Below are 12420 nucleotides of genomic sequence, written 5' to 3'. Positions count from 1 at the left end.
TGTCTTCAGGAGTAAAGGGAAAAGAAGACAAAAACCTTTTAGGGATCTGGAATTTTTTTTATCAGGATGCAACCAAGCTTCCTTAAATTGGGCATTTAGTTCAGAAGACACAGGAAACGTAACACTAGACTTTTGTGGTTTACTGAAATATACAGGTTCCACCTGAGTGTCTTCTTTTTCAGGTATTTCCAGAACCTCACGTATTGCATAAATGAGTGACTCAACCCCTTGAGAAGGGCTATCAGGGTTCCCAATTCCCTCCACCAAACATTCTAAATCCCTATCCTCTAAATCTGGCATGTCCTCCCCCGAGTCATCCGACTGCAGGACTTGTGATAACATGTGTTTTTGGGGCATTAATCTGGGCTGGTGAGTACAAGATTTACTCCCCCCCTTTTTAGAGACCAATTCCTCCACAGACTGTCTAAGAGCTTGTCTGTCATGTCTGGCAGCAGCCAGTTCTGAGGAAATATTTGTCATTACACCTGTTAAAGTGGATAGCCACACTGGTGCCGATTCTTGTGACCTGCTACCAGACTGTGACTCAGACTCAGTACACTGGTCACAAATATGTGATCCTTCAGATGTCTGTGTAAACTTATTAGAGCAGTTTTTACAGACAGCGTTTTTCCCTGTCATTCTTACACATATGACACACACACAGGAAAAAGTACAGCCCTCCCCCCCTGCAAGCAGTAGTAAACCAAACAGCCAACAGGAGAAACCAGCACGCTCTGCCTATATGAGCTGTGTATAATATAGCCAGGCAGTAGCGATTCCGGAGTCACTTAATAGCAACCCCAAGTTAACTTGCTCCCCCACAACTAGCCCCCAATGTATACCACAGTCCCAGGAGTCTTTTGAGGTCCTTGCTGGCTCTGGCGTCCCTGTAGCCACTGCTGCACTCTGTACACACGGCTAAAATGGCGCCCGCTGTCCCGCTCTGTAAGCTCCACCCCTCTGCTATAGCGCGCCTGCAGCAGAATCTACACACAGCCTAATCAGGCACAGTAGCTCTCTCTATTAGAGCAGTGTGCCTGATTGATGCTTTGCCGCCTTGTGAACCGGGGATCCCGCTATTTGGGACCCGGTGCATGCTTACCCGTCTTCCATAACTTCAGCTCTGTTAGGGGGTGTCGGCAGGTTACGAGGCTTATCCGCCGATCCACGTGTTTTCCAACAAAACGGTTTTTTTTTTTTTTAAAGTCGGAAAAACTGCACTATAATTGAATAGGTCGAATCCAAATTCGACCTAAAAAAGTCAGAAAGTGCAGTTTTTCTGACTTTTCTAAATATCCGACAGTAATTGAATAGACCCCATAGGGTACACATATACACTGTCTAGTGCCCAACAAAATACCCTTTATGCTTTTATTCTTTCTCTCACTCAGCTCAGGTTTGTGTATAGCTATCATTGAATAACAAAATATAAATACATAAAAAGTCTAATTTCGACTACTTTTGGTCTCAGTTGGACAACAATTGCTAAGGATGGACTATTTTATTGTCTTAGCACCTGTTTAAATGGGATATAATGGGGGAAAGATGTATCATAGCGGCACATATCGTGCCGCTATAGCACTTCTTGCTTCACCTCAGTAAAGATACACTAACGAGATGTTTTAACATCTCATTTGCCGGAGTGGGAGATGTAAAACTCCCTCCACCGGCGATCCCAACCAGAGCCACAGTGCATCAGCATAGTGCAGATGCGCTGTGTCTCTTCTCCCGGCCGGCTCCACTGGGCATGCAAGATCTCCCGTACAGCCAGTAGCCGCCAGCCACTGTAGCCAGAGGCCGAGCTTTATCTGCTGTGGTGAATGGGCAACGACACCTGCAGCTGTCTAAATCGATAGCTGCAGGTGTCAGTACAGTCAGTGCCACTGACCATTCATATACTGCCCCGCACACTGGCATGCTATCTTGTAGACAGCAACGCAGATAAAGACAGGGGTGCTCATTGAGCATACAGCTCCTCCTTAATACATGGGGGAGAAGCGGTATCAGCGCATATTTGGCTTCTTCCCCATAACAGCACTTCTTACGTCTACCCCTACGTGTACTGTAAGACAAGTATGTGACTTGTTATAGCAGCAAAACCTTATTTTCAAACAGCACTGGAAAGAGAGTAGCGGCTTGTTGGTTGCAATGAGTAAAGAAGTTGCCCATTGCAACCAATCAGCCTTTACCTATAATTTTATAGAATGTATTTGATAAATGCTTAACTTTTCTACTCTTTTCAATACTTGATACATCAACGCCTATATTACAAGAGGTTTCTGTGGTTTCTGCAATGAAAATGAATGGACCAGCAGAGGTTCCCTGGTAATTGCCATCAACTTTGCCACATCTAAAATTGACTCCATATGTCAGCACAACATATCCAACCAGACCTTCAGCAACCCCCCTTCAATCCCTTTCCCAGCCTACCCCTCCCCATCCACCTTATTTTTACTTCTTTCTCCTCTGTATCTGAAGCCTTGGCCCTCATCTAGCCCCCCCCCCCCCCTCCTTTCACCATGACCCTATCCCTTGAGGCCTCCTGTTACCTCCCTCCTGTTGTCAGTTCCCATCATGTCCATCTCTTCAATCTCTCCCTCTCATCAGTCAACTCTGTATTCAAGTATGCCCTTGTCTTACCCCTCCTTAAAAAACTTACCTTTTATGCTAACACTCTCTCCAATGGCCACCCCATCTTTCTCCTCCCTTTTGCCTACAAACTCCTTGAGCGTATGGCCTACCACTGCCTTACTGCCTTCCTTACCTTTCACTCCCTGCTTGAATCATTTCAGTCTGACTTCTGTTCGCTCCACTCCACAGAAACTGCCCTCACGAAAGTCAGCAATGACCTCCCTGCTGCCAAATCCGAAGACCACTATTTTCTGCTCTTTCAACTCAACCTCTTTACTGCTTAGAACATTGTGGACCACACTCTCCTCCTGCAAATCCTTCACTGCGTGATACGGCCCTCTCCTGGCTGTCCTCCTACATCTCTGACCGTTCTTTCTGCATCTCCTCTTATAACTCCAATTCCCTCCACTTCCAATAACAGTAGGTATTCTGTTCTTGTACCTCTCTTATTCTACTTCTATAAATCCTTTTTAGGTGAGCTCATCCGCTCTTTTGGCCTCCTATATCATCTCTATGCTGATGATACTGAGATCTACAGTAACTTTCCTCCTGGCATCTCCCCCTCTCTCCTCACTTTTATCTAGAACGGTCTCTCTGCTATTTCTTCCTGAATGTTCCAGTGCTTTCTTAAACTTAAAATGTCTAAGACTGTGACATAGTAACATAGTAACTAAGGTTGAAAAAAGACAATTGTCCATCGAGTTCAACCTATTTGTGGTCTCCTATGCAGTCTTATTATAGGACTAGTTAAATTAACTATATTGCGTGCCTACGCACCATAACCCTGAATATCTTTATCCAATAGGAATTTATCTAACCCATTCTTAAAGGTGTTGACTGAGTCCGCAGTTAATACTCTCTCAGGCAGGGAATTCCAAACACGTATTGTCCTTACTGTGAAAAAACCTTTTCGCCTCAATGTGCGGAAACTCCTCTCCTCTAACCTAAGCGAGTGACCACGTGTTCTCTGTGCTGATCTTATAGAGAACAGGTCCCTCTCAAGCTCTGTGTATTGACCCCTTATATATTTGTAGATGTTGATCATGTCCCCTCTTAGTCTCCTCTTTTCCAATGTAAACATGCCTAGCCTTGCAAGCCTTTCCTCGTATATCAGCATCTCCATGCCCTTGATTAGTTTGGTCGCCCGCCTCTGAATCTTTTCTAGCTCCAGGATATCCTTTTTGTAATATGGTGCCCAAAATTGCACACAGTATTCAAGATGTGGTCTCACTAGTGATTTATATAATGGGAGTATAATACTCTCGTCCCTTGCATCAATTCCCCGTTTTAAGCATGCTAATATCTTATTAGCCTTCTTTGCTGCACTCCTACTTTTGGTACTGCTACTTAATTTGTTATCTATGTGAACCCCTAAGTCTTTTTCCAGTACAGAATCCCCTAATAGTACCCCATTTAGTATGTAGGTGTAATTTTTGGTCTTGCCCCCACAGTGCATTACCTTACACTTGTCTGTGTTGAATCTCATTCTCCATTTTGCTGCCCATGCTTCCAGTTTAGTTAAGTCGTTCTAAAGCGACTCAGCATCCCCCTCCGTATTTATAACCTTACACAATTTGGTATCGTCAGCGAAAATTGACATCATGCTCTCTAGACCTACTGTTAGGTCATTGATGAAAATGTTGAACAAAAGTGGTCAAAGTACAGACCCTTGTGGCACACCACTTAGTACTTTAGTCCAATTTGAAAATGATCCATTGACCACAACGTGCTGCTCCCTATTATCTAACCAATTAGTGACCCAAGTGCATATTGTGCTCCCTAACCCTATTTCTTGTAGCTTATAGATAAGACGCATATGTGGTATAGTGTTGAAAGCTCTGGCAAAGTCTAAAAAGATTATATCCACCTCCTTACCCTGATCCAAGTTCGCACTTACTGTTTCATAAAACCCAAGTAAGTTGGTCTGACATGATCTGTCCTTCACAAATCCATGTTGGTTCCTTTTAATGACCTTATTTGCTTCAAGGAACTTTTGAATACTATCCCTTAGAATACCTTCCAATTCTTTCCCCACTATAGATGTAAGATTAACTGGTCTATAATTACCTGGTTCAGCTTTGCTCCCCTTTTTAAGTATCGGCACTACCTCCGCTATACGTCAGTCCTTCGGAACCATACCCGATGTAACCAAATCCATGAAGATCAAAAATAAAGGTCTTGCTAGTTCAGCGTGCAGCTCCATAAGAACCCTCGGGTGAATTCCATCGGTACCAGGTGACTTATTAATCTTTAACCTTTTTAATCGGTCACAGACTGAGCTGATCATCTTCCTACTCTCCTACATAACATCGCCTCCAACAATTTCATTATGCATGGACAGCACAACTATCACCTCTAGCCCCCAAGTGCGCTGTCTTGGAGTTTTCCTTAACTAGTCCCTATATTTCAAATCACACATTCACACTCCCACTCACCCTCTTCACTTCACAAATAAATGCAACGTCTTGTTCTAACTGATTACTTCTCCCTTCCGCATCCAAGATTTTGCCCATGCTGCTCCCTACCTCTGGAATTCTCTCCCTCTCCCTATCAAATGCTACACCTCTCTACAACAGTTCAAAAGTGCTCTCAAGACCTACTACATAATCTATACAACGCCACCTAACACTTGGTTTCTGCCTCTCTGCTGCCTATTTGATGCAGACCTTGCACTTGTACCATATTTGTTATTTTGCTCATTTGTTTACGTACTTTGTTAGGCGCTGCAGAATCCTTGTTAAAAAAAAACCTTCTTAATAATAATAATAATAATAATTAAAAAAAATAAGAATTTACTCACCGGTAATTCTATTTCTCGTAGTCCGTAGTGGATGCTGGGAACTCCGTAAGGACCATGGGGAATAGCGGGCTCCGCAGGAGACTGGGCACTCTAAAAGAAAGATTAGGTACTATCTGGTGTGTACTGGCTCCTCCCTCTATGCCCCTCCTCCAGACCTCAGTTAGGGAAACTGTGCCCGGAAGAGCTGACACAATAAGGAAAGGATTTGGAATCCCGGGTAAGACTCATACCAGCCACACCAATCACACCGTACAACTCGTGATACTATACCCAGTTAACAGTATGAATAACAACTGAGCCTCACGAAAAGATGGCTCATAACAATAACCCTTTAGTTAGGCAATAACTATATACAAGTATTGCAGACAATCCGCACTTGGGATGGGCGCCCAGCATCCACTACGGACTACGAGAAATAGAATTACCGGTGAGTAAATTCTTATTTTCTCTGACGTCCTAGTGGATGCTGGGAACTCCGTAAGGACCATGGGGATTATACCAAAGCTCCCAAACGGGCGGGAGAGTGCGGATGACTCTGCAGCACCGAATGAGCAAACTCAAGGTCCTCCTCAGCCAGGGTATCAAACTTGTAGAATTTTGCAAATGTGTTTGAACCAGACCAAGTAGCAGCTCGGCAAAGCTGTAAAGCCGAGACCCCTCGGGCAGCCGCCCAAGAAGAGCCCACCTTCCTCGTGGAATGGGCTTTTACTGATTTAGGATGCGGCAGTCCAGCCGCAGAAAGTGCAAGTTGAATCGTGCTATAGATCCAGCGAGCAATAGTCTGCTTTGAAGCAGGAGCACCCAGCTTGTTGGGTACATACAGGATAAATAGCGAGTCAGTTTTCCTGACTCTAGCCATCCTGGAAACATAGATTTTCAGGGCCCTGACTACGTCCAGCAACTTGGAATCCTCCAAGTCCCGAGTAGCCGCAGGCACCACAATAGGTTGGTTCAAATGAAACGCTGATACCACCTTAAGAAGAAATTGGGAACGAGTCCTCAATTCCGCCCTATCCATATGAAAAATCAGATAAGGGCTTTTACATGACAAAGCCACCAATTCTGATACACGCCTGGCCGAAGCCAAGGCCAACAGCATGACCACTTTCCGAGTGAAATATTTTTGCTCCACGGTTTTAAGTGGCTCAACCAATGCGACTTTAGGAAATCCAACACCACATTGAGATCCCAAGGTGCCACTGGAGGAACAAAAGGGGGCTGAATATGCAGCACTCCTTTAACAAAAGTCTGAACTTCAGGCAGTGTAGCCAGTTCGTTTTGGAAGAAAATCGACAGAGCCAAAATCTGGACCTTAATGAAACCCAATTTGAGGCCCATAGTCACCCCTGACTGTAGGAAGTGCAGAAATCGACCCAGCTGAAATTCCTCCGTTGGGGCCTTCCAGGCCTCACACCAAGCAACATATTTCCGCCATATGCGGTGATAATGTTTTGCGGTCACATCCTTCCTAGCTTTAATCAGCGTAGGAATGACTTCCTCCGGAATGCCCTTTTCCTTTAGGATCCGGTATTCAACCGCCATGCCGTCAAACGCAGCCGCGGTAAGTCTTGGAACAGACAGGGCCCCTGCAGTAGCAGGTCCTGTCTGAGCGGCAGAGGCCAAGGGTCCTCTGAGATCATTTCTTGAAGTTCTGGGTACCAAGCTCTTCTTGGCCAATCCGGAACAATGAGTATAGTTCTTACTCCTCTCCTTCTTATTATTCTCAGTACCTTGGGTATGAGAGGAAGAGGAGGGAACACATAAACCGACTGGTACACCCACGGTGTCACTAGAGCGTCCACAGCTATCGCCTGAGGGTCCCTTGACCTGGCGCAATATCTTTTTAGCTTTTTGTTGAGGCGGGACGCCATCATGTCCACCTGTGGCCGTTCCCAACGGTTCACAATCAGCTGGAAGACTTCTGGATGAAGTCCCCACTCTCCCGGGTGGAGGTCGTGCCTGCTGAGGAAATCTGCTTCCCAGTTGTCCACTCCCGGAATGAACACTGCTGACAGTGCTATCACGTGATTCTCCGCCATCAAAGAATCCTTGTGGCTTCTGCCATTGCCACCCTGCTTCTTGTGCTGCCCTGGCTGTTTACATGGGCGACCGCTGTAATGTTGTCTGACTGAATCAGAACCGGTTGGTTTTGAAGCAGGGGTTCTGCTTGACTCAGGGCGTTGTAAATGTCCCTTAGTTCCAGAATATTTAAGTGTAGGGAAGTTTCCTGACTTGACCATTGTCCTTGGAAGTTTCTTCCCTGGGTGACTGCCCCCCAACCTCGGAGGCTTGCATCAGTGGTCACCAGGACCCAGTCCTGTATGCCGAATCTGCGGCCTTCGAGCAGATGAGCACTCTGCAGCCACCACAGCAGAGACACCCTGGCCCCCGGGGACAGGGTGATTAACCGATGCATCTGGAGATGCGATCCGGACCACTTGTCCAACAGATCCCACTGGAAGATCCTTGCATGGAATCTGCCGAAGGGACTTGCTTCGTAAGAAGCTACCATCTTTCCCAGGACTCGCGTGCAGTGATGCACCAACACCTGCTTTGGTTTCAGGAGGACCCTGACCAGAGATGATAATTCCTGGGCCTTCTCCTCCGGGAGAAATATCTTCTTCTGTTCTGTGTCCAGAATCATGCCCAAGAACAGCAGACGCGTCGCAGGAATCAGCTGCGACTTTGGGATATTCAGAATCCAGCCGTGCTGATGCAGCACTTCCTGAGATAGTGCCACGCCGACTAGCAACTGCTCTTTGGACCTCGCCTTTATAAGGAGATCGTCCAAGTACGGAATAATCATGACTCCCTTCTTTCGGAGGAGCATCATCATTTCGGCCATTACCTTGGTAAATACCCACGGTGCCGTGGACAGACCAGACGGCAACGTCTGGAATAGGTAATGACAGTCCTGTACCACATCCTTGAGGTACTTTGAACTTGAACTTTTTTATATAAATGTTCAAGGATTTTAAATTTAGAATGGGTCTCACCGAACCGTCTGGTTTCGGTACCACAACATTGTGGAATAGTAACCCCGTCCCTGTTGAAGGAGGGGTACCTTGATTATCACCTGCTGAAGATACAGCTTGTGAATTGCCGCCAGTACTACCTCCCTTTCTCTGAGGGCAGCAGGCAAGGCTGATTTGAGGTAATGGCGAGGGGGAGTCGCCTCGAACTCCAGCTTGTATCCCTGTGATACTACTTGCAGAACCCAGGGGATCCATCTGTGAGCGAGCCCACTGGTCGCTGAAGTTCCGGAGACGCGCCCCCACCGCACCTGGCTCAGCCTGTGGAGCCCCAGCGTCATGCGGTGGACTTAGAGGAAGCGGGGGAAGATTTTTGATCCTGGGAACTGGCTGTCTGGTGCAGCCTTTTTCCATCTTCCCTTGCCTCTGGCAGAAAGGAAGCGCCTTTGACCCGCTTGCTTTTCTGAGGCCGAAAGGACTGTACCTGATAATACGGTGCTTTCTTAGGCTGTGAGGGAACCTGAGGTAAAAATTTTGACTTCCCAGCTGTTGCTGTGGATACGAGGTCCGAGAGACCATCCCCAAACAATTCCTCACCCTTATAAGGCAGAATCTCCATGTGCCTTTTAGAATCAGCATCACCTGTCCACTGCCGGGTCCATAATACCCTCCTGGCAGAAATGGACATTGCATTAATTCTGGATGCCAGCCGGCAAATATCCCTCTGTGCATCCCTCATATATAAGACGACGTCTTTAATATGCTCTATGGTTAGCAAAATAGTATCCCTGTCGAGGGTAACACTATTATCTGACAGGGTATCAGACCACGCTGCAGCAGCACTACACCTCCATGCTGAGGCAATTGCAGGTCTCAGTATAGTACCTGAGTGTGTATATACAGACTTCAGGATAGCCTCCTGCTTTCTATCAGCAGGCTCCTTCAACGTGGCCGTATCCTGAGACGGCAGTGCCACCTTTTTTGACAAACGTGTGAGCGCCTTATCCACCCTAGGGGATATCTCCCAACGTGACCTATCCTCTGGCGGGAAAGGGTACGCCATCAGTAACTTTTTAGAAATTACCAGTTTCTTATCGGGGGAAACCCACGCTTCTTCACACACTTCATTCAATTCATCTGATGGGGGAACAAAACACTGGCTGCTTTTTCTCCCCAAACATAAAACCCTTTTTAGTGGTACTTGGGTTAATGTCAGAAATGTGTAACACATTTTTCATTGCCGAAATCATGCAACGGATGCCCCTAGTGGATTGTGTATATGTCTCAACCTCGTCGACACTGGAGTCAGACTCCGTGTCGACATCTGTGTCTGCCATCTGAGGTAGCGGACGTTTTTGAGCCCCTGATGGCCTTTGAGACGCCTGGGCAGGCGCGGGCTGAGAAGCCGGCTGTCCCATGGCTGTTACGTCATCCAGCCTTTTATGTAAGGAGTTGACACTGTCGGTTAATACCTTCCACATATCCACCCACTCTGGTGTCGGCCCCACAGGGGGTGACATCACATTTATCGGCACCTGCTCCGCCTCCACATAAGCCTCCTCATCAAACAAGTCGACACAGCCGTACCGACACACCGCACACACACAGGGAATGCTCTGACTGAGGACTGAACCCCACAAAGTCCTTTGGGGAGACAGAGAGAGAGTATGCCAGCACACACCACAGCGCTATTTAATCAGGGATTTACACTAATAGAAAGTTATTTATCCCTATAGCTGCTTTTCATATACAGTTTGCGCCTAAATTTAGTGCCCCCCCTCTCTTTTTAACTCTTTGAGCTTGGAAACTGCAGGGGAGAGCCTGGGGAGCTGTCTTCCAGCTGCACTGTGAAGAGAAAATGGCGCCAGTGTGCTGAGGGAGATAGCCCCGCCCCTTTTTCGGCAGACTTCTCCCGCTCTTATAATTGTATTATGGCAGGGGATTTTTACACATATATAGCTTATTAGGCTATATTATGTGTTGTTTGCCAAAGTTAAGGTACTCTAATTGCAGCCCAGGGCGCCCCCCCCCCCAGCACCCTGCACCCATCAGTGACCGGAGTATGTGGTGTGCATAGGGAGCAATGGCGTACAGCTGCAGTGCTGTGCGCTACCTTAATGAAGACCGAAGTCTTCAGCCGCCGATTTCCAGGACGTTCTTCTTGCTTCTGGCTCTGTAAGGGGGACGGCGGCGCGGCTTCGGGACCAGACGACCGAGGCTGGGCCTGTGTTCGATCCCTCTGGAGCTAATGGTGTCCAGTAGCCTAAGAAGCCCAAGCTAGCTGCAAGCAGGTAGGTTAGCTTCTTCTCCCCTTAGTCCCTCGTAGCAGTGAGTCTGTTGCCAGCAGATCTCACTGAAAATAAAAAACCTAACAAATACTTTCTTTTCAGGAGAGCCCCTAGTGTGCAACCAGCTCGGGCCGGGCACAGATTCTAACTGAGGTCTGGAGGAGGGGCATAGAGGGAGGAGCCAGTGCACACCAGATAGTACCTAATCTTTCTTTTAGAGTGCCTAGTCTCCTGCGGAGCCCGCTATTCCCCATGGTCCTTACGGAGTTCCCAGCATCCACTAGGACGTCAGAGAAAAAAAAAAAAAAAAATATATATATATATATATATATTGTACAGTGTAATGCTAAATTGATCAATGAAATGTTCTAAAATAAAATGACAAAAAACAAATACCAGATGAATAATTTTCACCAATACTCAGAATATCCAGCAGCCTGAAAAAACTAAATTTCTATGTATTAGATGCAGGTATGATGGGAACTTGTAATCCTATGTATACAAGCAAAACATTAAAATCTGTTCTCCACTTCAGACATAAGCATTTACTGAACACAAATATGGGGGTCAGCAAGAGCAGTGATCCTTTTCTTTCCTTTTACTTTGTTGCTCATGTGCTGGGAAGGGTGAAGATCATAACATACATAGTAAATAGATCATGTGTGATCTATGCGGACTGTAACATAATAATTCTAGATGCCACACAAGGAAGCTGAGATGCAGCCTCTACCTTCTCTGTGACGGCTGTCAGCGCCATGGCATGTGTCATCAGCGAGTCTCCAAAAATTAGTCTCTCTGCCTTGTTCAAGTTCTTGACGGACAGACCAAACACCAGCTCATGGTCAAATCTGGAAGCATGTGAAAAATAAAATAAAAGCAAGTCAGAGAAGGTATATTACTGTATATGAAAAATAAATTAGATCAATAGGCATTGGTAATAACATTGTATATCACACCCCTCTTCAGCTACATTGTAAATCCACGACACTCTTCATGGCCTTTGAGAACACCCCCATATGATCAATAAGCAGCTAGCTTTATCCCTCGACAGTATGAATATATATATATATATATATATATATATATATATATATATATATAAATATATAAATAAATAAAAATAAAAACAAATTTTTTTTGGAACTAAGCGCACAAATGTCAAAGAAATAACACATAGATACTTTATAGAATTAATTAAGAAACACTCCCCATTAATATCTTTGGATGGCTGCTAAAAACAGTGTATTTGTGATACGCGCATAAAATAGTAAAAATTTACGTTCTAAAGCGCCTACTAGTGCGAACGTACAAAGTGCAAAATGTGCTCAAGTTAACCAATACTAAGAGGGACTCTTGCTGTATACAGGAACGCCACCTTGGACAGATAAGCCTTTATATTTGTGACCTCTTGTACGTGTGCTACCTACCATTACCTGCTATTTGTTATTTGTTTTTAAATGTGTATTTATTGAGATTAAAACGGTTTTTGAAAAAAGGAAAAACCTTGTTGGTTGGGATTGTTTTCCCTAGATTTTACACAGTATCTGTTGCTTTTAAACAAATATGCAGAGTTAAGACGTTACACACGATGGACTTTATATTTTCTCTTTTCTTTTATATACATCTTGATTATATGCTGGTCTGACGACTGACGACGCTATGAAGGTAAGTCTATTCCCAAAATATTTGTTCACTTGAGCACATTTTGCACTTTGTACGTTTGCACTAG

General features: G+C 45.5%; 1 protein-coding gene across 2 annotated transcripts in view; it reads right to left on the bottom strand.

Annotated features, from left to right (window-relative positions):
• BLMH (bleomycin hydrolase) overlaps positions 1-12420 on the bottom strand; it is a 194887-nt gene that overhangs the window by 45129 nt on the left and 137338 nt on the right. For both annotated transcript variants that reach the window (XM_063955955.1, XM_063955954.1), the window contains exon 10: positions 11422-11539. In XM_063955955.1, coding sequence (XP_063812025.1) covers positions 11422-11539 — 118 coding nt within the window. The remainder of the gene's footprint in view (positions 1-11421; positions 11540-12420) is intronic.

This window comes from Pseudophryne corroboree, chromosome 2 (assembly GCF_028390025.1).
Source record: "Pseudophryne corroboree isolate aPseCor3 chromosome 2, aPseCor3.hap2, whole genome shotgun sequence".
NCBI lineage: Eukaryota > Metazoa > Chordata > Amphibia > Anura > Myobatrachidae > Pseudophryne > Pseudophryne corroboree.
Note: the sequence above shows the minus strand (reverse complement) of the source record. Positions and strands in the feature narration are given on the sequence as shown.